Source organism: Branchiostoma belcheri, unplaced genomic scaffold (assembly GCF_001625305.1).
Source record: "Branchiostoma belcheri isolate BF01 breed outbred unplaced genomic scaffold, Haploidv18h27 scaffold106, whole genome shotgun sequence".
NCBI classification, from domain to species: domain Eukaryota; kingdom Metazoa; phylum Chordata; class Leptocardii; order Amphioxiformes; family Branchiostomatidae; genus Branchiostoma; species Branchiostoma belcheri.
Window position 1 is genome coordinate 824,031 of NW_017802447.1, and position 27,420 is coordinate 851,450.

At 41.7% G+C, this 27,420-nt stretch overlaps 4 protein-coding genes and 1 pseudogene across 5 annotated transcripts in view; all 5 read right to left on the minus strand.

Moving 5' to 3' along the window:
• Nucleotides 1-2,201, minus strand: part of LOC109478098 (sushi, von Willebrand factor type A, EGF and pentraxin domain-containing protein 1-like) — a 33,760-nt gene extending 31,559 nt beyond the window's left edge. The window contains exon 1 of the mRNA XM_019779588.1: nucleotides 1,918-2,201. Coding sequence (XP_019635147.1) covers nucleotides 1,918-1,992 — 75 coding nt within the window. The 5' untranslated portion in view covers nucleotides 1,993-2,201. The remainder of the gene's footprint in view (nucleotides 1-1,917) is intronic.
• Nucleotides 2,202-3,519: 1,318 nt separating this feature from the next.
• Nucleotides 3,520-10,543, minus strand: LOC109479089 (inorganic pyrophosphatase-like). 2 transcript variants are annotated; one of them, XM_019780967.1, is made up of 12 exons: nucleotides 10,341-10,543; nucleotides 8,598-8,656; nucleotides 7,834-7,890; nucleotides 7,295-7,414; nucleotides 6,674-6,760; nucleotides 6,377-6,440; nucleotides 6,022-6,084; nucleotides 5,760-5,800; nucleotides 5,206-5,292; nucleotides 4,860-4,948; nucleotides 4,136-4,248; nucleotides 3,520-3,825 (listed from the first exon to the last, which is right to left on the minus strand). In XM_019780967.1, exons 1-12 carry the CDS (start codon nucleotides 10,501-10,503, stop codon nucleotides 3,779-3,781), a joined length of 990 nt encoding a protein of 329 aa, XP_019636526.1. In that variant the 5' UTR covers nucleotides 10,504-10,543; the 3' UTR covers nucleotides 3,520-3,778. The 2 variants fall into 2 exon arrangements, with proteins under 2 accessions (XP_019636526.1, XP_019636533.1); XM_019780974.1 differs by lacking the exons at nucleotides 3,520-3,825; nucleotides 4,136-4,248 and having other exon boundaries at nucleotides 4,856-4,948.
• A 2,731-nt stretch (nucleotides 10,544-13,274) lies between these two features.
• On the minus strand, nucleotides 13,275-15,490 carry LOC109478108 (annotated as a pseudogene).
• An 812-nt stretch (nucleotides 15,491-16,302) lies between these two features.
• Nucleotides 16,303-18,527, minus strand: LOC109478118. The gene is made up of 2 exons (XM_019779608.1): nucleotides 18,101-18,527; nucleotides 16,303-17,645 (listed from the first exon to the last, which is right to left on the minus strand). The coding sequence occupies exons 1-2, from the start codon at nucleotides 18,525-18,527 to the stop codon at nucleotides 16,303-16,305; spliced, it is 1,770 nt and encodes a 589-aa protein (XP_019635167.1).
• Nucleotides 18,528-18,977: 450 nt separating this feature from the next.
• The window catches only part of LOC109478354 (kielin/chordin-like protein), a 36,534-nt gene continuing 28,091 nt past the window's right edge, over nucleotides 18,978-27,420 (minus strand). Inside the window, exons 39-50 of the mRNA XM_019779885.1 lie at nucleotides 25,150-25,293; nucleotides 24,061-24,240; nucleotides 23,609-23,788; nucleotides 22,944-23,129; nucleotides 22,575-22,796; nucleotides 22,180-22,371; nucleotides 21,804-21,998; nucleotides 21,426-21,581; nucleotides 20,938-21,129; nucleotides 20,203-20,406; nucleotides 19,666-19,788; nucleotides 18,978-19,272 (exon numbers count right to left, since the gene is read on the minus strand). Of these exons, the coding sequence (XP_019635444.1) occupies nucleotides 19,268-19,272; nucleotides 19,666-19,788; nucleotides 20,203-20,406; nucleotides 20,938-21,129; nucleotides 21,426-21,581; nucleotides 21,804-21,998; nucleotides 22,180-22,371; nucleotides 22,575-22,796; nucleotides 22,944-23,129; nucleotides 23,609-23,788; nucleotides 24,061-24,240; nucleotides 25,150-25,293 (1,979 nt within the window). The 3' untranslated portion in view covers nucleotides 18,978-19,267. The remainder of the gene's footprint in view (nucleotides 19,273-19,665; nucleotides 19,789-20,202; nucleotides 20,407-20,937; nucleotides 21,130-21,425; nucleotides 21,582-21,803; nucleotides 21,999-22,179; nucleotides 22,372-22,574; nucleotides 22,797-22,943; nucleotides 23,130-23,608; nucleotides 23,789-24,060; nucleotides 24,241-25,149; nucleotides 25,294-27,420) is intronic.

The following is a 27,420-nucleotide window of genomic DNA, read 5'->3' on the forward strand; positions in this document are numbered from 1 at the left end:
CCTCAAAGATTACGAACACAAGATTTAGGAAATGAGGAAAGACAAGAAACTATATTTATTGCACGCTGACAGATAATATATACGCTGTGTCGGAAGCCTAGTGTCCTGTGCTGACTTTCTTTCGAATTCTACGGGCGCGGCGGTTTCTTTTCCAAGGTCAGGGAAGAGAGCTGTATTCGCCCGGTAGAGCCCGCGCGCGCGCCCGTGTGCCCCTGGCCTGAGGGCACCTGTTCATTGTCCCATGACCCATCAAGCCGTACCGGGCACGTCCTTGGTACTATTCTACATATGGTCCTTGGATGTGCCCTAGTTTTCAGGTATAGCACTCGGGGCGGTTAAAATCCTCGTCGCCTTATTCTCCTACTTTACAACTTTTTTTCCAAAAACTGGGGCCCAGGTGTTCGGGCTTCGTTTCCAGACAGAACCTAACGTTTGTTTATCGTCCAAGTTAACAACAGAAAGAATGCCGCAACTTCCTCCTCGACTGCTTGCAGATTAGGGCGTCTACCTGAAGCTTAGAGGACATACCAGGCCGTACCATGACGGCTTACTAGTCATTGCTATTCTTGTATCATCCAGGGGTTTGAGCACACGCCCAAGTTGCCATTGTTCATATATTTAGTGCTTTTCAAGTTTGAAGTGGAGTTTTAGCCGTGTCACTGAGTCATACGGGCGTGGGATCATCATCCTAGTAGGGTCACCGTATTCTGGACGAAAAGCAATCTTCAGCTATTTAGTAGTTGTATATATAGTAAAATAGCAATTGGATTGTTTTTATCACAACGACATTGTGAATTGAAACGGGAATTTATTTAAGACCTCAATGTTAAGTTCGAGAAACTACGGTGGCGCAACGTAATTTAAAGCTTCTTGGGCATTCGCTGCATTTTTTTAGCCTTGGGGTCTATAGTCTGATCCCCAAAATTCTACCACGCCGGATTTTAGGGAGCAGACTATTGCTAACAAGACTGGACTCCAGGTTATACATATTATGCAGAACCGATGTGTACCGGAGTCATGGAAACTTCTGATTCAATTGAATACAGAAGGGACCGTGAAAATTGGCCTCTGAGAACAGAAGGTCCTTTACGTGAACTAATCGTCCTGAAGGCAAGGGTCTCCCCAGCGGATGACATATCTCTCCTGACTTTCACAATGCCGCGTCTTTGTTTGCCCGGCGTTACAGGGTAAGTTTGCTTTGGTCCTGGAGTGTTTAACAATTGACATCAAAATTTCATACATCTATACAAACGTTCACACCAAGATGGTCTAAATTATTACGTGCAAACCGGTGCAAATACACGAAGATAACATATTCTTGGAGATTCATGGACCAAGGAGCCAGTTGTAGGTGTCTACCGTCTACCAGCCTTCAGGAGCCTGGAAAGACTAGAAATTGGACAGATAAAATTAAATAACATGCGAGGGGAGTTGGTCCGCTAAAGGAGTACAGTTTGCCGCTAAATTTCCACTCAGTCCAGTAGCTTCTGAAGCCTGTAGGAGGCTAGCAGGTTTCGACGAGAGGCCAAAGGGAGTTCTACGGTCAAGACTGGACCATTCATAAATCTCATGCCTATCTGACCGTGTGTTTTTAAACTGTGACAGCAAGGACATTGTGTAATAATGTCTTTGGGGACAACATGCCACTGTATTGTTATCAAACCTTCATAGCATTGTTTCCTCCCGTTTCTGACCCAACCATGCCTGTTTTGTTGACTACTACCATATCGTGACTGGCTAACACTAGGCAGCGTTAACGTTGACTCATATTTGAATATACGAATGTCTTTCTAGACGTCCTGGGAGGTTCTAGTTCTGGGAAGGTCAGAGTTATAGTACGCACAGTCGTTACGTTGGTAAAGAAGAACATTGAAACTACACGAGTGCAGTATGAGTATAATATAAGTTCATACTAACCGCAGCCGATCGGCACAAGACACTGAGCAGGACGCATGACCACAGACATCGCGCTGCCGACTGTACGGGCAGCATGTCGGAGACGTGGTTGAGAGATGTCACGACTCCCACGGCGTCCTGTTCCACCCAGGAGCTTTCCTTGGTCCCGCGGCGTGCTAGGTACGACACCCCTGTTCTAAACAGTCGTGTTTGCTACACACACACAAACGCACACAGAAGAAACAGAAGCAACAGCTATTATGAATCTGCCGTCTTCCCCTGGGAGACAAGGGAGTCGTCACCGCCACAATAGGCCGCTATTGTCCATAGGTTATGACTCAGTGACGTAGTGGAATATAAATGATGGGCCGTTCCAAGTCACTGGCCCGTTGCATGGACCACTTTCACTCTTACTTACCTGACTTTCACTTTCTTGAGCAACACGTCCACAGTTTGCGAATCAAAATCGCCGCGCACTATCCTTTTCTTACAAGTGGTGGCATTACAAAACGTGATTTTGAACGTGTTAATAACAAACACGAAATCGTTGTTCTCCCGATTGTAGGTGGATTGTTCGGGGATAAGGTGGTGGTCCGACCGGTCTGTGGGCCTGACTGGTGCGGTGCTCTAAACAAAGGGCCGAGGCGCCTATTAAACCATAGGCGGTGATAAATAATGTAGGACCGACCTTGTCATCCATGTCAATAACAAGGTTTCCAGTTGTATAGATTTTTTTTTCAAATTCAGCCCTGTATCTTCACATGTGTATGTGTCATGATATGTTAACCTGTGAAGTTAAAAGGTCAACCACACACAGATTGGGCGTGGCCTGCAGAGAAGTATGGGTGGTATGGCCGTTGAAAGACTTTAAAACTAGTATTTTGTCCTCCTTGTGTTGTGACAAAAAAAAAACAACCGACCAAGGACCAGCTAAGGTACTTGTACTTAATCGGAAAGGCATCCGTCTGTGATCTACTTGGTAGGTTATGTTGTTTTTGAATATGTAAACTTTATTCTAACACAAAGAATTACACTCACTGAATTTAAGGCTGGCATACTGCAGTTTTCTTCAGGATCGCTTGGGGCATGACTCAGCGACCACACACACCCTTTGTACACAAGTTGTAGACACGCTCTTGACTTCCATCCCAATATTGTGGACAGCCCCTCCCAATACATTCTAGTTGTGGACATTCATTCTATTCATTTACACATTGTTAAGTAATTAGAAAGGTAAAATTATCAGGCAGGTACAACCTCAGCGAAAATAAATCTACCAGTACTTATGTTAGTACAGAAGTTAAGGTACTATGAAGAAATGTATGCTTCGGTTGATCATTTCATCATAGCAAATTGATGTGCACAGTAATTGCTATTAACTATTAACTGGCGCTTCTAGGTGTAAATTTCATCACAATTTTCTGGATATCAAAAAGTGAAATTTTGTGTTATTTGTTTACAATATTATGTATGTTGTGAAGTGATAGTTGCTTTCTTTCCCATAAATTGACATGATATTGTATGCTATGTTATAGGGCCAAGTGTTACATGATGAACTATAGACAAAAGAGAAGGGTCAAGTCAGACAGACAGAAGTTGTGATACACATGTAGCCAAAGGTATTTGTGGACCATCAGACTTTATTGTACAATGTACAACATAAATGTTAGTTATGTTACTGTGTACCTCAGAGAGGTAATTACACTAGACAATTGAACACGACTCAACAACAGCAGGGATGCGGATTTACAAAGAAGACGGAATTCAAAGTGATGACAGTACAGTTGACTCATTTCTGACAAAACTGTTTTGATCTTAAAAAGCAACAGCTTCAAGGATGACATCTTGGACAGTAGATGTCCTTGTAGGTTCTTGACCTTGTTTACAGCACAGATTTGTTCTTCAAGTCGATGAAGTACCACTTGTCAACTGTAAATATAAACATGAGTTAGAAAACACATAGTGAAGGGACACTCTAAAATATAGTAATAATGCATTTTCATGCCTTGATGGGCTAAATGCACCTGTGGTCTAAAGGATAAAAATAAAGGGCATGAAACACTAATCTAAAAATGCCACTTATAATGCTTAATATTAAAAGTCCATGCACATGTACATGACTATTAAAACACTGTATACTATTGTTAATATACTGCCACCTTATAGTTTCCATAATTTTACATCTAATATATAGAATGTCATTGAATAGTGCTGGACATGTGTATGGTAAGAAACTCACTTGCTGCTGAATCTGTTTCTTCAGCAGGTTGTAGTTCAGGGCTGGCGTCAACAGTAGCCTGGGCGTCTGCAGCAGATATCATTTCTGCACTGTCCTTAACAGACACATTAGCACTGTAGGGAAAACAACAAGTTTGAACTTTCATAGCCTGATGAAATCAATATGCTATTGGCCCTCCAAAGGATCAGTCCTCTAGATGCTTGCTAGTAATTACTATACATGTAGCTACCTGTAAGTCAGGGAAGTCAGACCTTCCTAATACGGCTAACATTCGCTAAGTCGCTAAGTTCTCTCATCTAGCGACGGGGGCCGACATCGTCTACCAGATACCTTTGACCCAGTGTTCACGTCACACTTCAAAGAAGCCATGTGACAAGCCTCACTGGGTCAGTCTACTGAGGAAGACCAGAGTGACTGGTGGAAAGCTCAGTAGGTGAGAGAACTTTCAGTATTGGATATAAAGTTTTAACTCTAAACATGAGTCTATATACCAGTAAATACATCCTTGCCGTACATAGTTTCACTAAAATAAAATATGTATGGCAAAATATAGCAATTGACGTAAGGTCCTTTTCTTCTCATTTTATTCCTTTTACTGATAAGGTTTGGTTGTATAAACCACCATTCAATTGTTCCATAGTTGGAGCCTATATTTGTCATGCTGTGGTTCCACTAGAAACTAAACTAAAAAGCTCTGGTTTTCTGTTCAGTGGCCAGTACTCACATTGCAAGGCCTTTGGTGTCCTTAACAGTTTTGTTGATAAGTGCCTTCCAGTGTTGGTGTGTCTCTTCTATAATTTTATGGGCAAAGTCCTGAAATTGAAAGAAGAACCCATCATCATAAAAATGTGAACATTCAGTCAAGTAGTAATTTAATCAAGAGCGAACATTAGACCATGTAAGTTTCATAGTCATTAATTCCTTAAAGATTGAAATTTTGTTACAAAAATGTTTCTACTGTCTCCATACTGCAAGGAAGGAAGGAAGTTATACTACATGTAGTAATAATGACATTAAACATGACCTGCTGAGGACAGTATACAGTAAAACTTGAAGACAAAATGACCTACCCTGTTCTTGGCCTCATCATTGAAAGCAAACGTGTTTGGTGGCTTTCCATCAGGCATCTTGTAGATCTTGAACCACTCAACTGTAGCCTGTAGAGATTAATAATCAGTAATCAGATTAAAGGTAGGTAAAGGTAAAGGCAGTAGTGGCAAGGAACTACGATGTCCAATTTCTTGCCATATATAGGTAAAGGCCTGTTTGAGGCCATAGGGGCAGTGAGTTGTTAATCCCGAGTCTAGGGCATTGTACAAATGTATTGAAAGATGGAGCCCTTCTCTCCCAAACTCCTGGCTAACTGGCTACCGTATCTGTTTATACCTCTGATGAAAACTTCATCCTCTATCAGAAATATGTCCAATTTCTGTTCTAATATTATTAATGTTTGTCCTAAGAATATGCAGGACAGTCATGGAGTTTGGTTTATGACAGATACAGATATAGCTCTCTCCACACAGAGCTTTTTTGCTATTATATAATACATTTGTTGGAGGTTATAAAACAGTCAGGTATTCTTAAAATGCACTGGGCAGCAAAAATGTCACATTACTATACTTACTGTCAGCAGTCCTGGGAACTTCTTCTCTACATCTTGTATGTCTACAATAGAACACAGAAGGAATAACAGTCACCACTTACTACATTAAAAACATGACATCATATCAACATCCGTGCTTAGGACACTGGTAGATTGACTTAGAACACCGGTAGATTTTTAAAGGACTGTGTACTTTGGTTTTATATGGTCAATAAAGCTCTTATCTTAATCCTGGTTAAGAGTGCTTTATAACATGACAAAGGTGACATAAAAAGTTCCTTACCGTCCATTTCTTTAGCCATTGGGTCCTCCACATCAACTGCTATCAGCTTCCAATCTGTCTCACCTAGCAACACAAACAGGGTCCTTCAGAGTTATCTTCAAAAATAGCTTTATTTGGTGTTAATAATACACACTTCAAACTGTCCAGAAACCATTGACTTTATGGGTGGTAACAGTCAATGCAGCAATCCAATTTTAACTGCACTAACCTGCATATTGTAGGTGGTATTTTCTTTTAAGTACACTGTAACACTGACATATACCTGTACTTGCCATCTGCATGATGCTTTATAGTGATACAATGTATATGAATTTGAGTATTGAACATGAAGTTAAACAATAAAAACAGATCAAACCTTCATCTATGAGAGCCAGAGTGCCAAGGACTTTAACCTGAACAATCTCTCCTCTTCTCTTGACCTGCAAAAGGATGCATGTATACTAACTATTACAGTTCAATAGTATGGAACATTACATGCAACAACACAACTAACGATATATATATCAGTTTTTAATACACACTGTATATGGTTGCATGGTGGATTTAATAATATAATGACCTACTTTTTTCAAGCATTGCTATTGTAAGTATTTTTTAAGGACATTGAGATTAATTGACATTAAGCGTAATTATCAACATGAAAAGAACTTACCCTATGGCCAATTTCACAGACATCGATGGGATCGTTGTCCCCCATACACTGAGTGGACTCATCCTTACAGTTTGGGTCTTCCCATGTCTGTTGGAGGATGAAAATGGGGGAAAAAATCTCAATATACTATGCACCATGCACATAGCACTCATCTGTTGCTTGCTACAACACCTGAAATTTAGGTGCCATGACTTTAACTTTATTATGTTGGAAGAGTAGTGTATAAATGATGTACACTTTTTTTCTATACAATACTGGACAATGCCCCTCACAGGATGTAACGTCCAGGCGGTCAAAGCCCTGGCGTGACCGGTGATGGTGGTGCAAAAACAGAAAGTAAATCAATAATATGGCAAAATATTTGGTGCACTATCTACAAAATCAAAAAGAAAAAGTGAATCTGTGGTATGTACAAAGTAGTCGCCCAGGGCTAAATGTGGCTAATGTGTGGCGCTGGGGTGGCCATAGTGCATGTATGTTATATGCAAATTGACATAAAACCTTAATGTTCCTTGAAACTATGTATGAAGACAGCTACTTGAGGAGCAGTTGTTCCTGTTACCTTCACACTACTGCCTAACCTTGGAGCCAATGCTGATTTGAGAGACTGGTCCAGCTCACCTGTGGTAGTGCGCCGTAGTTCCAGATGTAGCCTTTATGCGGGAAGCAGTTGGCCACATAACGCAGCTTCCCCTTCTTCACATCCTGCTTGATGGGGTTCAGTTTCTCCTTGGTGGCAATCTGAATGCAATCAATTTCATTTACAGTAAGTCAAGTTTGATTTAGAATTGCCTAGCAAGCCTTTGCTTCCCATGCAGCAGAAATTTCTTAGCTTGTTAAAAGAATCATGGGAGCAAGATTGCAACAAGAAATCATAGATTTAAAACTTCCAAAAAAAAACATCCTTCTGACAAACAGCCTACCCCTTCAATGTTGCTTAAAACATCATCACATCACCCCCCCCCCAAAATGTAAAAAATTTTGTATATACAAAACGTAACTATTGTATGAACATTCCAAAACATAAAAACAAGGATGTAAACAAGAAATGAGCTACAAACAAAAATAGTGTCATCGGGTTGGTAAAGTATAGCATACAGGAGTTTCCTTTTTTTTCCAATGGGCTACAAAGTTTTTCTTAAAAATGCTGACATTCTTACCTCCATCTTGGCATTAGTCCAGCGAGGCACCTCTACCACCATGTTGAAGGTCTTGTTCTGTATGTTACACAAAGGAAAAAAAACAACCTTTGTCCGTCTGGTATTCCGACACAAGCTAAAAAAACTGTAGAAAGACTAGTTCATATCCATGACCAAGTACAATTTGTATTGCACCCAAGCTTGTACAGGTTGTAGCAGCAAAACTATAGTATGACAAAAGTAGTTTTATCTCTTAGAGGTCATTAGAAGAACAACCTAGAAAGCTTTGCCAATGAGACATACAGTACATGTAACCTTGAATGGATGTCTCATTTATAATTCATAAACCACAACTAGTCAAGACCATACCTGGGAGTTACTAAAAGCCTGCCAGCACACCAGATTTACATGCATTATGCTTTCAGCCTTAAGCATCAATATGTAAGTATATTTATACACACAATGTCAGGCTTCAAGGTCACAGGTTCATTAAGAATAAGAATCACATTTGCCAGAAACACCCAGTTGCAGTGTAATGAATGGTCAAAGTAAAGTACTGTTGGTAATGCAATTTGCATGCAACAACTGAAATTGAATTAAAATTGTGTTTCAGTGGGAAGTAGAGTCTCCTTTTTGCACTCTTTGTTTTCAACATGTATCAATTGTTGTCTGTCTAGTTTATTTGTGTTTCTATATTTGTTTTATATGGATGACATACCTGAAACAAAGAAATTTATAGTCATATTGATATTACTCTGAATGGCAAGAGCATCTCAGCACCTTACCTCAGAGTTGGAGAACAGTGGGATGTCATGAAATGGTGAGACTGGCCCTTCTGGTCCCTCTGTGGACACAGAAAATCATCATCTGTTACACTTATCCCTCCTGTGTAAATACCTCAAACATATACTTTGCTTATCTAAATTCCACAACATGGGAAACACATTTCATGTCAGCATTTAAGGCCATTTATTGATTGAATACAAGCCAATTGTACAGTAGTATTCCATCATTATTATTATCATTATTAATATTGGTGTGGACTGTGGAGGTTGGCAAACCAGCTTCTAAACTACAGGTTTTGTTCTCCAATGTCAGCCTAGATAATTTAAAATGTTTTAACCTGATCAGCATAATATTTTTTTTGAGGGGGGGGGGTGAAGTCCAGGCAGGCAATCAGAAAAATCTGCAAGTCTGCTTCAAAACATGGCATGGGGAGATTAGACAGAGGAATGACTTAGTAAAACTTATTTAAGTCCACAGACCATGCAAACAATCATTGAATGGGACAATGAAATTCCTGTTGTACTATGTAACATACTGTGACCACATAACAATTGAGCCATGACAATCACTCAGACCTTGATTTCACATATATAACTCAATCAAAATGGACTAGTTGCAGTTAAGAAAAAGTTCAGTACTAATCATACAACACCCTGAATAATAATGAATTCTGAAAAAAAGAGAGAGCTGGCCGATTAATGGTACAACTTATACCTAAAGACTAGGGCTTTTTTTTACTATAGACAGGATCATCCTGTCAATAATTTCTTTACTATAAAATCAATCTGGCCAGTACATGAAAGAAGGCATACAGACTCCTTGTTTGTAACGTTACATGTAACATTACCATGTTTGGTGGACATAATGAAATTTCTAACTCTTGGCCGAGAAAATTAAGTTAATGTAATTCAATACAAACACTTGACTACTGAGTAGCACTTCAGAACTCATCAGTGTCTAATTGTCCTCCAAAAGAAAGGAACCTTCTCTCCTGCCCGTGTACTCTAAAGTCTGAAGCCCCAGGAGCCATGACATGACAGTTTCACAACTATGTCTTCACACTTTCACTTTCACTGAAACCCCACAGGGACCATGGATTATTTCTATAAAAAGAATGCCCCCGATGCCTCTATCCTGTATAATGAACAATTAAGGTTTTAGTTTAAACACACGACAGTTAAAAACAGAAGACACTTAACTTACACTCATAAACATTCTTTCACACATTTCAAACAGACGTCATAGGCAAACAACGCTTCTTTTTAAAAACAATCGACGTGGCAAAATCGACCTTTGGATTGACAGTACGGCCGGGCTAAGTAAGGTATGATTTACTGCATAGAATGTGCGAAACGAAACACACGTGCGTTACATTGGATTCTACCGAGAACACATAACAAGAACATGGTGTTTATGGACAACAATACAGCGTTTAAGACAACAAAACAGGTGACAAGGGTGATTTCTCAAAAATGTGCTAGAAGGGAGGGTGTGGCAGGATCAAAAGGCCGACCTCAAGTGAGGTTGGCTGTAAAAGGTTAACACAATTTAATGATGTGGAAATCTCGCTTTATTTGTCAATACTGGGTAACAAGTTAAAGCTAATATTTTTTCTCTGAAGCAGCACGGCTCTTTCTCTTACCTCATTCTTGTTATGGCCACAAGGAAATATACGGTGCACGCTCCTATAGTGCACATGCATGCCGGATCAGGTGTCAGCTACAACTGAACGGTGTACTTACTGAAGAAAATCCGATAGTCCAGGGTGTTGGGTGCTCCTCTCTCGATGGTTTGGTAAGCCATGGTCCCAAGAAGTCGAGACGACAAGCGGAGAGCACGGACGTTGGGGGTTTTTGAAGGGACCAGCAAGTTTAGCAGCACACGCGAGCCACAGCCAGGCAGCATGGACGCTACAGCGCACCGTAGGGGTGAAAGGTCGCGGAGGGGAGATCCATTTCACACGCGGGGGCCGGTGTGCAGGTCGTCGCGTATATATAAAAGGGAGATCCATTTCATACACAAAAGGGTACCTACGTACTCAAGGTCGCGGAACTCAGTAACTGAACCGAGTCGTCATGCATTTATTGATCAATAAATAAATAAATAAATAAATTTATTGATGTCAAAGTGTCAATAGTCCTTGATAGCACTATATATTAAAGTTGAATAGAATAGCATTACCATGTTTCTCTTACCTGTTTATGTATTGCATATCCACTCTTTATTTTTTTTAAAACACTGTTTATTCAGATCATGAAAACAAGTACAGGTAGAAGTACATATACATACACAGCTACTTTTAACAACTTTTACAGCCATATCCCCAAAATACACGGACCAATCACAAATACTCCATGTACAAAAAAGGTTTGTTGAATTCATACCCTATTAGAGCCCGTATAAATACTCATGTTAAAACATGTTGACTTAAAGAGTCCTAGTGAGACATTAATTTCAAATATTTTCAGATTTCAGTAATGTGATGAATACCAGAAACCAATTCCTGGCCATGGCGTGAGGGAAGGAAAGATGCGAAACTGTCCACCACCAGTCCACACACTCAGGGATGAGGTAAAAAATATTTTACCTCATCCCTAAATATGTGGACCAGCGACAGAGCGCCCACATCTCTCCCTCCCTCACACCATGTCCTCCAGATTACATACTTTGCTATGTTTAAAGTAGTGTTTATGTCTCTAATTGTGCTGGGCAAGTTTGACAAGTATGTTTTATATCCTAATATCAAGATATCATAATTGATTTTTTACATCGCACTGAAAGAATTTGCATATAAAATTTTCGACACATTTCCAGAAAACATTTAACCTACAACATGCAATAAACATATGATTATAATCATCGATACAGTTACATAAATTACAAACATTAGTAGTTTTTATCTTCCAAACCTTAAGTAACTTGCCACATGGAATATACGGTGTAAAAGCTTATAGTTCAATTGCATCAAATGTTTACCAATAGGATTATATGTTTGGTTTTTCCATATGTTTTTCCATATAGGCTTACAATTTAATTCAACCTCCCATTTATTTTGTACACAAGGCAATTCAAATTTCTGTTGCATAAGTAGTTGGTATATGTATATCCACTCTTTATCCTGTATACCAACGTTATTAGTTTTAACTTAGTAGAGATAGTAAGTTATATATAACTAAGTAGATCGTATACGTAGAACTTCGGTTGGTTAGCATATAGTAGTTTTTGTTACATTCTGTACACATTGTTCTTGTCAATGTCTGTTTGCGATTAGCCCTCGGGCATGAACTAGCAATAAATAAATGCTTTACACATAACTTTTAAAGAACTGCTTTAAACATAACTTTTTCAAGTCGACTAGAACAGTCGACTTGAGCGAAAATTTAGCTGTGTATTAGAAATGGTGTGTGTAAAGCGGGCCAATAAAGAACTCAACTTGGGTCAACAGATAGACATCACAAGTAACAGTGCCGACGCTGAAAGGGGCATGTAGACAATCTTGAACTGTGGTAAAAAAAAAATCAAGATATGTTTAATATTTTCACAATCAATTCTCTTCCGATGATCTTTGTTTTCAAAATCCTTCTCATCCAACAACTAAGTCGTGATCAATCACATGCACAATACGGTTTTTATTTTGATCATTAAATCTGATAAGTAAAGCAACCAGCTACTACTAACAGATAGAGGACGATCAATATGATACATTCATCTAACTTAACATCTAAGAGAATAGGTCCGTAGGAATGAAATCTATACAAATCTGAATCTGATTTTGGCTATGAATAGTGGTGTGCTAAAGGCAAAAAAATAGTGTCACTTTTCCCCCTTTCCTCAGCACTGACCCATTCACGGTGTTGTAACATACACATGTTGTTCATGCACGTGTTGCGGGGGCGTTCTATTATTAATTATACATTTGGGCCACCTCCAGTTTATTACTTTGCACTTAATTTGTCTGGCCAATTTCCTACATACGCAATCTACTTTTGATGCAACCTACTTTTTGCTGCCACCAATCACAATAGACGATGCACATATGTCTAGCCTTATCCTGTTACTACTGCATAGGTGTTTTCTTTTTCATTCAAGAAATACTATTTTTGATCATTTTTCTCAAACGATATCTTCTCAGTGAGCACTGCTTTCAGAGAGTCCCTGTGCCATGGAATTATAACCTCTACCAGGCTTCGGGAGGCGGTCGGAAAGAGTACTCGGCGGGTGCGGCAACATGTACTCTCTAGCGGACCAACTCCCTCGGCATGTTATCTCTCTATTTGGCCAATTTCTACTCTTTCCAGTCACCCCCGAAGCCTGGTATAGGCTAACAGAAAGACGAAAACTATAAATACAGAACATACAAGAAATAATGATCACTAATACTATATATACTTCAATATGTCACAAGCATTTGTAACCGTCGTGCCTACATTTAGAAATTCAAAAAAAGTTAGATTACACCAAGCCTCCTTGAATACACATACTTTCGCCACTTTCTTAAATTCTCCCATTGAATCTGTCATAGAGATATTGACAAGACGTGGGACTAAATCAGAAACTTTTGAAGATATGGGACACCAATGTTGAAAGGTTTAGTGGCACCCATCTGTTTCCGCCTCAATATAGTGTGGAGGTCCAGTGTCAGTTCGTCTTCATGCCGCACTGACGAGTGATGTCTGTCACTCATGCGGGTTGTACGCTGAACATGCGCTGTGCTTGATCGCTTGTGAGCTACACTGGTACCGCTGCATTTCTTGACTCTCGTTCCCTCCGTCCATTCCGTAAAGACCGTCGCCGTCTCCTGTCGGATCCCCCTCAGTTTCCGCTTCACCAGCTTCAAAGTTTGGTCGTATGTCGTCTTCAGCTGACAGCGGTTGACCGACTGGCCGTTTGCCGTTTGTTGCCTGCTCGTCAGTACCACTGTTTTCCAGTGTTGGTAAATCTGCATCTGCACAGTCCCTTTCGGCTTGTGGGGAGTCAGGGTAGCCGACTGCATACGGCTGGATCTCATAGTCGTCGTCTTGTTCTAGGTCATCATTGCTGGCCTCTGGATGGGACTGAAGCTGTGGTCCTGGCTGATTGGTGTAGCTGTCTTCTGGGGTCTTGTTGTGAGCAGGGGTAGGTCGTCCGCTTGTGGTTGAGTTTCTGTCATGTCCGCCTCCCGGTAGAACCGAGTCATCATAGGCCACCGCATATGGCTCGATATCTTCTGTCTCTCTTTGTCTTGTAGCTTCTCCGTTACTTCCCGTTGGTACGGCGTGATGAGGCAAATCTGTACCACGATAGACCTTTATGATGAAGAGGATAACTCCTATTGCCAACATGAGGAGCGGAGGCACCGTCACAGCGGTGATTATGGCAGTGACCATCATGTTGACACCATCGTTGATGACGGGATTCCCCCCAAAGTTAATGACATAGTTAATCTGCGTGGTATGCTCAGAGACTGAACTGTTGAGCGACATTACTGTATATCCATCAGTGGGAATGGTATCATTTCTAGAGGCTGTCGTCATGGATTGTTCAGTGAATGGTGTAGACTCGGTTTCTTGCTGTGGCCTGACTTCGTCAGTTTGACAGAGCTCGTTTTCCAGGGTAGTCAGGTTAGTTCCCCGCAGGTCAGGAGGAGAGGCACACTTCAGAAAGTTGGATTTAGTAATTTGCGGAAGGTCCGGCAGGCTGCAGATGAACCACGTTAGATCCCTTGTCACATCGCAGCTTGTTGTGTCTTATATCCAGATTCAAGCCCCTGGTTTGCCCCAACAGCAAACGCATAACATCTTTGTCGATAGTAGTGATGTGATTCCTTTGAACGTTTGCCAGCAACAATGGGTTAAACTTCATATCTAGAAGTGCGTTAACGGGCACTGAAGTCAGGCGGTTTTGAGACAACCGCAATACCCGAAGCTGTGGTAGGCCAAGGAATGCATGTTTGGATATGCTGGAAATCATGTTCTTGTCGAGAAGTAACGCAACTAATTTCCCAAGCCCGAGGAAAGTGCCAGGCTCTGAGGGTCAATAAAAGAGGGCTCATGAATTGTGAGATGGACTAGATTCACAGCTAGTTGGTGAATTGTATACGGTATAAAAATACCAGGTGATCTAAATGTGGTTTCAATTTTGAATACAATGATGAATATGAAATGACTTTGAAGCAACATGGAATATTTCGTGCATTTGTTTTTCTTACAGTTTTCGCCTCACATGTACGTCTAGAAAACTACAAAACGAATTCTCACATTGGAAGCAGTGGGCGCTCAAACGTAAGTTTCTCAGTCAAACACAAATAATTTACTTCATTCAGAATTATATAGCATAGTACTATTTATGGACCCTATACACCATTTGCATGCTCTCTCTATTCAGCTCTATTTATCTATTTACTCATCTGCCCACATGTACATAACGTTATATCAGTATACAATGTATATGATACGCCTTTCAAAATGACATCGCTTTGAAACTTACCTAGCCTGGAGATGAGGTTGTCAATGAGATAAAGGTGATTAAGGTGCCGGAGACCTTGCACCCGGAAAGCCCCTGGCTGTATTGTGGAAACGTTCGACTGTCGGATATTCAGATAGTGAAGTCTTATCAAGATAGGGAGGTTCTGAAAAGACTGTTCAATGAGCTCCGGAGAAGTGAGATGCTCGATCAAGACTGTTACAGTCTCTGTTGGAAAGTCGGTTGGTATGGCGTCAAGACATACAGGAAAGCTGTAGGTTCCTCCATTCCCAACCCAGCTGCACGGAGAACTCTCCCCGTTTGGATCGGGACAAAGACAAGAATTGGCCACTTTCGAATAACAGTTCTCTGGGCATTGAGCCGCTTCCAGCACAAAAAGTAAACGATTGGAGACCAGAAGAAGCAAGACCAGTGCTTTCCTCTGAACCATTTTGATTTAATGTGTGCGCCTTGGTAATTTCATCACAGCTGGCCACTTCATGATGAGATGCATGAATCGAAGATTTCCGGTTCCCAGAACTGAATGTCCATGCGCGATGATTAGTCTATTGACCTGTTCCATTTACTACTAGAATTGCGGACATTTGCTCTGGAGCAAATACAGCATATATCAGTCCATCTCCCTACCCACTACATGTATAATGTACTATTCCAAACTCACACCTGTGCAAAAGTAGAACATTCCAAAAGCGAACTATTACCAAGTGGTCCAAGCCTGAAATAGATCCCAATTTTTAAAAAAGAAGATTGTTGGCAGTTGTTCCTATTGTCAGTGTGTGGCACTGGAGCCTGGAACTGGTTGTTCTAGGGCAGATGATCCATTATCTCAACAGCCAATCAGCAAGACGAACCAGTAAACATTGCTTTCAGGGAGAACCCCGTGTCATACAAAGACGCAAACTAGAAATACAGAACATGAAAGATATAATACTGCTAATACTATATACACATCAACATGTCATTATGCATTTGTAACCCATGTCGTGCCTACATATAGAAAGTCAGAGAAAGTTGAATTATACATCTTCCGCCACTTTCTTACGTTCTCTCATTAAATCGTCCAGAGATATTGACAGATATTGATCAGAAACTATAGAAGATGGGAGTTACTTCTTCAAACTTTCGACCAATGTTACAAAGTCATTTAATGAGTGCCATCTGCGTTTCCGCATCGTTGTGTGGAGGCGCAGTGTCACTCGGTCTTTATACAGCACTGGCTGGTGATGTCTGTCACTCAATCTGTCAATCATGTGGGTTGTACGCTGAACATGCGCTGTGTTTGGTGGCTTGTGAGCCACTCTTGTACTGCTGCATTTCTTGACTCTCGTCCCCTCCGTCCATTCCGTAAGGACCGTCGCCGTCTCCTGTCGGATCACCCTCAGTTTGCGCTTCACCAGCTTCAAAATTTGGTCGTATGTCGTCTTCAGCTAAAAAGGATCCTTTGCCGTTTGTTGCCTGCTCGTCAGTACCACTGTTTTCCAGTGTTGGTAAATCTGCATCTGCACGGCCCCTTTCGGCTTGTGGGGAGTCAGGGTAGCCGACTGCATACGGCTGGATCTCATAGTTGTCGTCTTGTTCTAGGTCATCATTGCTGGCCTCTGTATGGGACTGAAGCTGTGATCCTGGCTGTTCATCATAGGTGACTGCATACGGCTGAATGGTGTAGTTGTCTTCTGGGGTCTTGTTGCGAGCAGGGGTAGGTCGTCCGCTTGTGGTTGAGTTTCTGTCATGTCCGACTCCCGGTAGAACCGAGTCATCATAGGCCACCGCATATGGCTCGATATCATCGGTCTCTGTTCGTCTTGTACCTTCTCCGTTACTTCCCGTTGGTACGGCGTGATGAGGCAAATCTGTACCAAGATAGACCTTTATGATGAAGAGGATAACTCCTATTGCCAACACGAGGAGCGGAGGCACCGTCACAGCGGTGATTATGGCAGTGACCATCATGTTGACACCATCGTTGATGACGGGATTCCCCCCAAAGTTAATGACATAGTTAATCTGCGTGGTATGCTCAGAGACTGAACTGTTGAGCGACATTTCTGTATGTCCCTCAGTGGGAATGGTATCATTTCTAGAGGCTGTCGTCATGGATTGTTCAGTGAATGGTTTAGACTCGGTTTCTTGTTGTGTCCTGTCTTCGTCAGTTTGGCAGAGCTCGTTTTCCAGGGTAGTTAGGTTAGTTCCCCGGAGGTCAGGGGGAGAGGCACACTTCAGAAAGTTGGATTTAGTAATTTGCGGAAGGTCCGGCAAGTTACAGATGAACCACGTTAGATCCTTGTCACATCGCAGCTTGTTGTGTCTTATATCCAGATTCAAGCCCCTGGTTTGCCCCAACAGCAAACGCATAACATCTTTGTCGATAGTAGTGATGTGATTCCTTTGAACGTTTGCCAGCAACAATGGGTTAAACTTCAGATCTAGAAGTGCGTTAACGGGCACTGAAGTCAGGCGGTTTTGAGACAACCGCAATACCCAAAGCTGTGGTAGGCCACGGAATGCATGTTTGGATATGCTGGAAATCATGTTCTTGTCGAGAAGTAACGCAACTAATTTCCCAAGCCCGAGGAAAGTGCCAGGCTCTGAGGGTCAATAAAAGAGGGCTCATGAATTGGGAGATGGAGTAGATTCACAGCTAGTTGGTGAATTTTATACGCTATAAAAATACCGAGTAATCCAAATGTGGTTTCAATTTTGAATACAATGATGAATATGAAATGATTTTGAAGCAACATGGAATATTTCGAATTTTTTAATTTTTTTAGCAGTTTTCGTCTTACATGTATGTCTAGAAAACTACGAAACAAACATATTCTCACATTGGGATCAGTGGGCGCTCAAACGTAAGTTTCTCAGTCTAACACAAATAATTTATTGATTCAGAATTATATAGTATATATTATTATGGACCCTATACACCATTTACATGCTTTCTCTCTATTTATGTATCTACTCATCTGCCCACGTGTATATAACGTTATATTTGTATACAATGTATATGGTACGCCTTCCAAAATGACATCGCTTTGAAACTTACCTAGCCTGGAGATGAGGTTGTCAATGAGATAAAGGTGATTTAAGTGCCGGAGACCTTGCACCCGGAAAGCCCCTGGCTGTATTGTGGAAACGTTCGACTGTCGGATATTCAGATAGTGAAGTCTTATCAAGATAGGGAGGTTCTGAAAAGACTGTTCAATGAGCTTCGGAGAAGTGAGATGCTCGATCAAGACTGTTACAGTCTCTGTTGGTAAGTCGGTTGGTATGGCGTCAAGACATACAGGAAAGCTGTAGGTTCCTCCATTTCCAACCCAGCTGCAAGGAGAACTCTCCCCGTTTGGATCGGGACAACGACAAGAAGTGACCACTTTCGAATAACAGTTCTCTGGGCATTGAGCCGCTTCCAGCACAAAAAGTAAACGATTGGAGACCAGAAGAAGCAAGACCAGTGCTTTCCTCTGAACCATTTTGATTTAGTGTGTGCACCTTGGTCACAGCTGGCCACTTTATGAATAAATGCATGAATCGAAGATTTTCTGCATGTTTCCTTTTCGAAAATCCAAGAATGTGACAGGCGCGATGATTAGTCTATTGACCTGTTCCATTTACTACTAGAATGGCGGACATTTGCTCTGGAGCAAATACAGTATATTTCAGTTGTCTGGGCATTGTTGGGCCGCTTCTTATCACAAGATGTAAACGACTGGAGACCAGGAGAAGCAAGACCAGTGCTTTCCTCTGAACCATTTTAATTTAGTGTGTGCGCCACTTTATGATGAGATGCATGAATTGAAGACTTCCTGTTTACTTTTCCCAAAATGTGTAGAGGTGATGAATTCTATTGACCTTCTCCATTTCCTACTAGAGAGTACAGTAACACACAGTAATCTTAACATTCACATCAGACACAAGAAGGATAATGCTTTATGAAACCTTTATTTGCATAGAGGAATAAGAACAGAAACTGATGTCATCAATATTCCATTATGACATGTAACGGTAACACTAACTACCACCAAATGCACAAATTACAAACTGTAACAACAAATCAGAGAGTTCACCACAAAGCATACAATACGACATGCAGTTGTAGGCGTGAAACAGCGAGAACGCAGTAAAAAATCTAGACAAATATACTGAATATGGCTGGAGTCAAGTCCTAAAATATCCTAGTCTGTTGGTGTTTCGATCAACCGGTCAGGACTTCTTAGGCTGTGAGAAACAAGAGAGATTTGTTTAGTTGTAAAATATAATTCTTCCTTTTTATTCCACATTGCTCATTTCTTGTCTGACAAAATATTGCGACAGCCTTTTTCAAAACAGACAATTTTCAGATACACAAAACTGCTTGCATCACAGGGGGTACATGACATTTCTCTCAACATATGAAGGTGTCTGAATAGATACATGATGTATTTACCGGTAAACATGTGCTCGTCATCATCAGGTAAGCTCAAAAACGTTAACTTGTTGTTAACATGCTAGAATGTCATCAGAAAGGCTGACTATGTTCACCCTGTAAATAAATTTTCTGTGGGTCTTAATTCATCTATTGTAGTACGTACTGTCAATAGACAGATTTATGTAATATTTATGAAACCTTACCTCTTGGCTTACAACAGTAGCCCTGAGATTTACCAGGGAGGATGTGGCAGAAGTTGTTGCCACTACAGCTACCATACTCAGTACACGTCTCCTTTTGGGGCTTCTGACCAAAGCAAGGCTTGCCTGAAACAAAGGTACAGACAGTTACTTATGAAAACACAAAGTTACTGCACAATGTTACACCTGTTTTGTCCTCCCTCCTATATGTAACTTGTGGAGCATTCAAACAAATATTTAAACAAGTTGCTCAGGGGGATGAACTGTCTACAGCAAATAAAAGGTACAGTCATGATCAGTTACTAAATCTTCAAAATGTTTGGAATTTTTAAGATGTTTCCTTTGGTAATCTTTTAGCAGAAACTCATAAAACTCGCAAACAGGTGCCAGTACATGTACTTCCACTATGTTGCCATTATTGATGCTGTAAACCTAGAGCAATTATTTATACAGTAACTGTACTCAACTCAAACTGTAGTATAGGGCAGGTACAGTTAGGGATGAAATGATTTAAGAAATGAAGATAAACATGAAACTTACTACAGCTGAGTTTCTGGTGAGTGGTTGTCTCTGATCCAGGCACAACATGGCCGTCCTTCTCCACACACCAGCACTTGTTGGTGACAGGGTCACACTGGTGGGACTTGTAGTACCCCCTGGTGTCACACTGAGGGTCCCTGGTGATGTCATGTCCCTGAGACACAAGTGTCTGGATATCCTGCTGCTCCTTCCAACATGGAGGCTCTGAGATGGAAGAGAGAAAGAAGTTTTAAAAATATAGACACTTGGAAAAAATGGTTTACGTTTAGGTAAAAGCATTGCACTAGAGGTCTCTCAAACACACTGTTTAGGAATATCAAAGAGGCACATACATGAAATAAGCAAATAAATGGTAAGGGAGGTTGCACTCAGTGGATAGTGTTCAGCACCAAGGACAAGACATGTTTTGTGCTTATAGATGTAAGTGTGTGTGTGTGTGTGTGCTTTTGTTTGTCACTGTGTGTACAAATGTGTGTAAATGGATTTAGGAAATAGGCATGGTTTTTAAATCAAAACCATGCTTATTTCCTAAATACTGTTTGTTACTGGTTTAAAAACCAGTAACAAACCGTATAGTCACTGTTTTCTAGGTGAAAATGATTATAGATTGAATTGTAAAAAATAATGTGGCAAATATATGATAAAGAAGGATACGTCTCAGACAGTCACTACAATTTTGGATATCATCTTGACTGTTAACCATTTCAGAAGGAATAGAACACCTCTACTCCTTACCATCAATACATTCCACAGTGCTGCCGTCGGCCTTGCGTGTGCCTGGCTTCAGCTCTCCATCACGCCCCACACACCAGCAGGACCCTTCACTGTCACACTGCTTGGGGGTGTAGAAACCATTGACGGCACATCTCGGGTTCCACATGGTGTTCCAGTTGGTACGCTTGGTCACAGTAGCATCACAGGGGCCAGCTGCATACACAAGAGGAAAAAACGTATTACTGGTAGTCTACAAAAATGTACCTTATACGTATGTAGGTTAGACATCCAGGATATAAGGTACGAAAGTTACTCAAGCAACTGCAAAGAAAGTGGATGGATTTACCAAAAATCAGGCGCTGATGCACAACAGCTGTATATTATATCTTGATACAGCAATATAGCGATCTCTCTCCAGTATAATACATTTTCAGCGTGTGACCTCAAACTGGCCTAAAAGAATGACTTAACCAATAAGTATTGTTTTTGATTGATGAGTAAAGTCTTACTTGTCTGACAGATGACTTCCTGGTCGAACCTGTCCACCCAGGTGGCCTTGCAGCTGCCGCAGTAGTTGGGTTTGCAGATGGCGTCGGGGAAGCCTGGGCAGGTGGCAGTCAGGCACGGGTTCTTCAGGCAGTGGGCCACGTGGGAAGACTCGCACTCTGGGAACACAACAAAAAAGACACTGGTTCATCATCATCATCATGTTCACAAGGTAACCCGTATGTCAACAATGGCATACCCATGGCCCTATTGCTGAGGTGTTGGACTATTACATGTAATATTATGTTGTCACTCTGTCTTGCCAAATGGTAACATTAATGACATATTATTGCACTGATGTGAATCAACTTCAGTTCCTTGATAATTGAGGATGTTCTTACTGTCATCACACATGACTTCGCTGGCGCAGCACTGTCCCTCACTGGGGATGACCTGACAACTAGACTCGACCTCCACATGAGGACACTGCTCCACGCGGCACTTGATGTCTCCACGGGCACATGTGCAGTGTGTGCACTGCTCAACCAGCCAGCTCTCTCCAATAGACCACTCCTTGCCCACAAGGTCAATACACTCTGCAACAAGAAATCAGAGATTTCAGACATCCGGGAAGTGCTTTGAGTTTTCCCGAATGTGTAGGCTAGGGGTTTGTTTGATTTAATTTAATACACAATGGCCTCAACATATAGTAAAATCCTGCTAATATGGGTATTGCAACAGTGAATAGCAGAATATAAAAATAAAAGGACAACTTACTGTCTTCACAGACAAACTGTGGGCAGCACTGTCCCTCAGCGATGACAGGGGTGCAGCCAGATGGTGTAGGTGCACAGGTGTCGCTGTGACACATGGCCTGGCCACCCATGCAGGTGCAGGTGGTGCAGGTGTCCTTCTGCCACTGGTCACCCTCACGGTACATGTGACCGTTGTGGACACAGGTGCTGGGCTCTGGAACACAACGTGTACATAATAGTTTATAAATAGTTTAACAACCTTTATCTCATAAAGTACATATTAAGTGGGATGCAAACCATACAAATTTAAAACAATGCCTGCAAGGTGAGGGAGCCACATCACTCTATAAAATATTTCGACAAAAATGTACAATGTATTGTCTCATGCACTTGTAATGTCTGAATAAAGAGACTCACTGCAGATGGGTGTGCTGTGGTGAACCCTGGAGCCGGGGACCTCCTCACCAAAGCGGTCCACACACCAGCAGTAGCCGGTGGAGCCGTGACACTGGGTGGCGTTGTAGTATCCATTGATGTCACATGATGGCACAAACACTCCGGTCATGGGCACAGTCCTGCCCATCAGCATCAGGGATGGAACCTTCTGGAGGGCAAAGTGGCACGGGCGCTTCTTGTCCACTACACAGGGAGGGAATAAGAAAGACACATTCAAAAATCTCAATGACCAATGATTTTTAGTCACAGATTTTTGTCCAATGGAAAAGGGGATATTTTGCTCTGTTTTGTTCTATTTGAATCCATTTCGCACTTTCTGTTGACCCTTACTGTGAGTACAGACAACAGTAGGGCAGCAGGCTCCCTCCACATGGACGACCTCACAGTCGGGATGAGGTGTGGGGCAGACGGTGGGGGTACAGATGCTCTTGCCATTCCTGCAGACACAGCTGGTGCACTTGTCCACATTGTAGGTCTGACCATCGGGGATCACAGAGCCACTCTGAGTCATACAGCCTGGTCAATCAGAAAAGAATATCAGTAAAAGGTAGTTCCACAGCCTTTTGTGGCTGCAGGGACAGAATCAAAACAATGACCTTTTGATCTCCTGTCCCTTATCCTAACCACCTGGCCATTTGACACCAGTACAATAATTCAAAATGCAATTATCATCATATCACTTATGTTGAATGACTGAATTTCAAAGGAGGAGCTTGGACTAACTTATACGTTACCAACTATATCTTGACACATCTCAAACTATACGTATATCTTAGGAAAATAAAGTCCTTGCATATTGAAATGCAAGATTGCAGAATAGACCAAGATCAATCCAAAGCCTCCATACTTACAAATCAGTCAATGTAAAGACGATAAGAATTTTTTTGTGTCCTCATTTTATGTCCAAGAAATGTTTCTAAAGTCTTTATGAGAGAAAAATGTGTAGCACAAACATTTTAAGAAGCAGACATATATAAGACAAACTTGACACTCACTGTCCTGGCACTCGAAGCGTGGGCAGCACTCGGTATCACTGTAGATGGGCTTGCAGCCAGTGGGAACCTGGGGGCAGGCCTGGGCGGTGCAGATGGCCTTCCCTGACTGACAAGTGCAGTTGGTGCAGACATCTTCCTGCCAGTGCTGACCCTCCTTGGTGCACAGGCGCTCCTTGATAGCTGGGAAGGCAAAAAGTATGTTATCATTACGCATTATTTGTAAAAAAAGTCAATTCCCTGGCTGTCCTTATCTTGTTTCATGGACAAATGTATTGTTCCAGATACACTTTGACTTCTAAATGTTGTCATTGTACTACTGTAATACAAGGCTTTCAAGTGGCTCTGAATATTAGACTTATCTTACATGAAGTACAATATCTTTTACTTGTAAGAATTGACCATAATACAGGCTAAGTCTTACATACAGGAAGCACATTCAAGTAAATTCTTACGGCAGTCGAAGGCAGGGCAGCAGTGTCCGGGGGTGTGGACAGGCAGGCAGCCGTGGGGAACAGGCATGCACTTGGAGGTGTGGCAGGTGATGTCACCATTCATGCAGCTGCAGACGGTGCAGGAGTCTCTCTGCCAGGTGGAGCCCTGCATGTGGGACTCACCCGTCTCATCAACACAGTCTGCAAACACAATAACAGGCCTGGGTTAGAAGTCTGGTCAATGTTTCACTGTTCCATTGAATATGTGTTTGTGGAACACCAGCTAGGATACAGTGATGCTGCCTTGGATGGTCTTCAATGTGATCTATCTACACTGTATTTTAGTAATTTCACAAGATTGAGATTACCAGTTAATTTTTTGTCTGATACAATCTCTAACATGCAGGTAGTGACAGCCAATTTTATAATCATACTATATATTTAGTTTGTTTGTTTGTTTGAGCCTTTATTTCAACTCGATATGTAACTGTGTTACATGCTCTAATCGGCCGCTATTTCGGCCGCTTTTCATAGAGGTCAAGCGTGGAGGAGTGTCAGGGGGTCATAAATACTACTTACTCACAAATGAAAACAAAGTAATAATTTTTATACATAAGGTACTCATACAAAGTAAATAAATAAACAAAATGGCAATAACTAATAAATAACTCATAAGTCGTTGTGTCCAAAATCGTTCAGTCAAAGTCAGTTACGATACTAGCAGTCTTTTAAAGGTGCCAAGAGTAGGTGCTGCTCTAACATGCTGCGGAAGATTTAGTGAGTAGAACATCACCATTCAATGCCCAGCTTGTTAAACATTAATCCTGTTGACTAAATCCAAAGCAGACACCCCTTGCCATATAGCAGGCACAAATACAACTTTATCTGTGATTGGTTGATCACGTGGTAACCTGATAAAAAACTGCCTTTCAAGAACGTGTCTGTCCAGTCAGTCATCCCTGTCCAGCTGCCAACCACTGTATGTTTGTTTATTAGCAAGCACTAGCTTGCAATCACTGTTTGTATGTTTGTTTGTTTGCAAGCACTACAATTTCCTTGATACAAAAGTACACAGCTTGCATACATAGACAGGTTAGACGTTTGACTTACGGGCAGAGACTGGCTCCATGCAGGTCCTGGCACATCCGTTGGAGCAGCAGAGCTGGTTGGGAGCACACATGTCATCATGGCTGCACTCATCAACACACATCCCGAAGGTGCCATACTTGATGTGTGGGCACACCTGCTCTGGCACTGGAGAATAGAGGCAAAAAGTTACCTCAGTCCATACAAAAGATTGTCACATTTTGCCCTAAGTTGGATACATTTATAGTGTTGTATATAGTACATACAACTACACTTTTTTTAAGTACAGACTAGATTTGCCAAGCCTTCAATGCTAAACATGCCACACTGAGAGGACATGGAAAAATCTAAAGGAAAGATTTCTGCACAGATGAAAATGGTACCTGTATATAGTTCCAGGTGCTTAAGACTATTATAGGTCTATCATAGTTCCACATGCCTTCTGACTACAGTATGTTGGCAGCTCTCCCACTTACGTTCAGCACAGGTGCAGGTCTGGCAGCCACTGCTGTCGGTGAGGAAGCCGTGAGGACAGAACTTGTGGCAAGGCCTGGTCCTGCAGACAGACGTGATCTGGACAGTAGCTGTTCACAGGAAACAAGAAAATTTTCAATCAATTAATCAACAGGCAAAATACTCCTTTTTACAGTTAGTACACAAAAAGTTTTAACATTTGAAATGTGACTTTGCTTGATATTAGTCATCATTAGTCTAACAGCACTATTCGATTTTCTATCAAGTAACACCTAAAAATACCTGGAACATTCCAGAACTTTGTACCATTTCCACACATGCAAGTTTGACGAAATCTTACTTGGCAGTCTGCATTCACAGATTTCACAGCCTTCCTGGTTGGTCATGAAGCCGTAGGGGCAGAACTTCCTACAGAGGCTCACCTCCCTGCAGACCTCAGTATCTACTCAACACACAACAAAAACAGATCATTACAGTGGGATGTACTCTACTGTGACATGATTACTGTACACAGTGGAAATCAGTTCAGCACCAAGGACAAGTATGTCTAACTGAGTGGATGGTGCTCAGCACCAAGGACAAGTATGTTAACTTAGTGGATGGTGCTCAGCACCAAGGACAAGTATGTTAACTGAGTGGATGGTGTTCAGCACCAAGGACAAGTATGTCTAACTGAGTGGATGGTGCTCAGCACCAAGGACAAGTATGTTAACTTAGTGGATGGTGCTCAGCACCAAGGACAAGTATGTTAACTGAGTGGATGGTGTTCAGCACCAAGGATAAGTATGTTAAGTGAGTGGATGGTGATCAGTACCAAGGACAAGTATGTTAACTGGGTGGATGGTGTTCAGCACCAAGGACATGTATAATGCACTGAGTATGTATGTTTTGTGTTTGTGTGTGTGTGTGTGTGTGTGTGTGTGTGCGCTTTTGTGTGTCACTGTGTATGTGTATGTGTTTGTGTGTACAAATAGATGCAGGAAATAAGTATAGTGATTTTAATATAAGTAACAGTATATTCTAAATAGTATACTCACTGTACCCATACTAAATACAAATGGACATTGTAATGAGTTGTAATGAATAATGTGGTGGTTACCTGTGGGTTTGCACTTGCAGATCTCACAGCCGAAAGTGTTGGTGGCATATCCCTGCACACAGGTCAGGGGGCAGGTCTCCTCGGTGAGTGGGGTGCACACAGCTGAAGGGAGGACAAAACGTCAACATGAGTGTGTTATAAAGGAGGTACAAACAGAAAATGTATGCATTCGTCAACTGTTAAAGATACTTAGTAATGCTCTGGTGAGGGAGGGCCCCTGCAAGATACAAAGCTTGCACTATCTGTGTTGATCAGGGAGCAGTGTGTCATGCTGTTACATTGATCATTACTTAAGAAATATATTTCATTAGTTACCAATGGTTTCAGTTTGTATGATCAGTTTAATGCAGTTGGCAAGTTGATGAAAAGTAGCACTGCTGTAGGACAATCATCCTCCCTTGGATATGGAATCAACCAACTTACAAGGCCTCCTGCACTGACAGATGGTGCAGCCTTCCTCGTTGGTTGCCCGTCCCCAGGGACACTCGGAGTGGCAGTCCTGGACCACGGGACAGCGGGATGGGCGCTGCTGGCACTGGCAGATCTGACAGCCGGACTCGTCGGTCATGAAGCCGTGCTTGCAGGTCAGGTCACACATCTCTGTGCCAAGGGCCTGGCAAGGGGCTGCAAGTACAAACACACATCTTTCAAATTCTGGCATACCACATAACATTAGTCTTTACTTCGAGTCCAACCCTTTTTCCTAAGCATTTGGAGGCCTG

Bases quoted from the DNA above. Each gene is read 5' to 3' on its own strand.
- LOC109479089 (XM_019780967.1), bottom strand. From the start codon at position 10,503: ATGCTGCCTGGCTGTGGCTCGCGTGTGCTGCTAAACTTGCTGGTCCCT. The intron at 5,801-6,021 runs GTAAGGAACTTT...GTTCTATTGTAG, and splicing joins AATGGCTAAAGAAATGGACG to ACATACAAGATGTAGAGAAG. The intron at 4,249-4,859 runs GTGAGTACTGGC...TTTTCCCTACAG, and splicing joins GACACCAAAGGCCTTGCAAT to TGCTAATGTGTCTGTTAAGG.
- LOC109478118 (XM_019779608.1), bottom strand. From the start codon at position 18,527: ATGGTTCAGAGGAAAGCACTGGTCTTGCTTCTTCTGGTCTCCAATCGT. The intron at 17,646-18,100 runs GTAAGTTTCAAA...ATTGACCCTCAG, and splicing joins CAACCTCATCTCCAGGCTAG to AGCCTGGCACTTTCCTCGGG.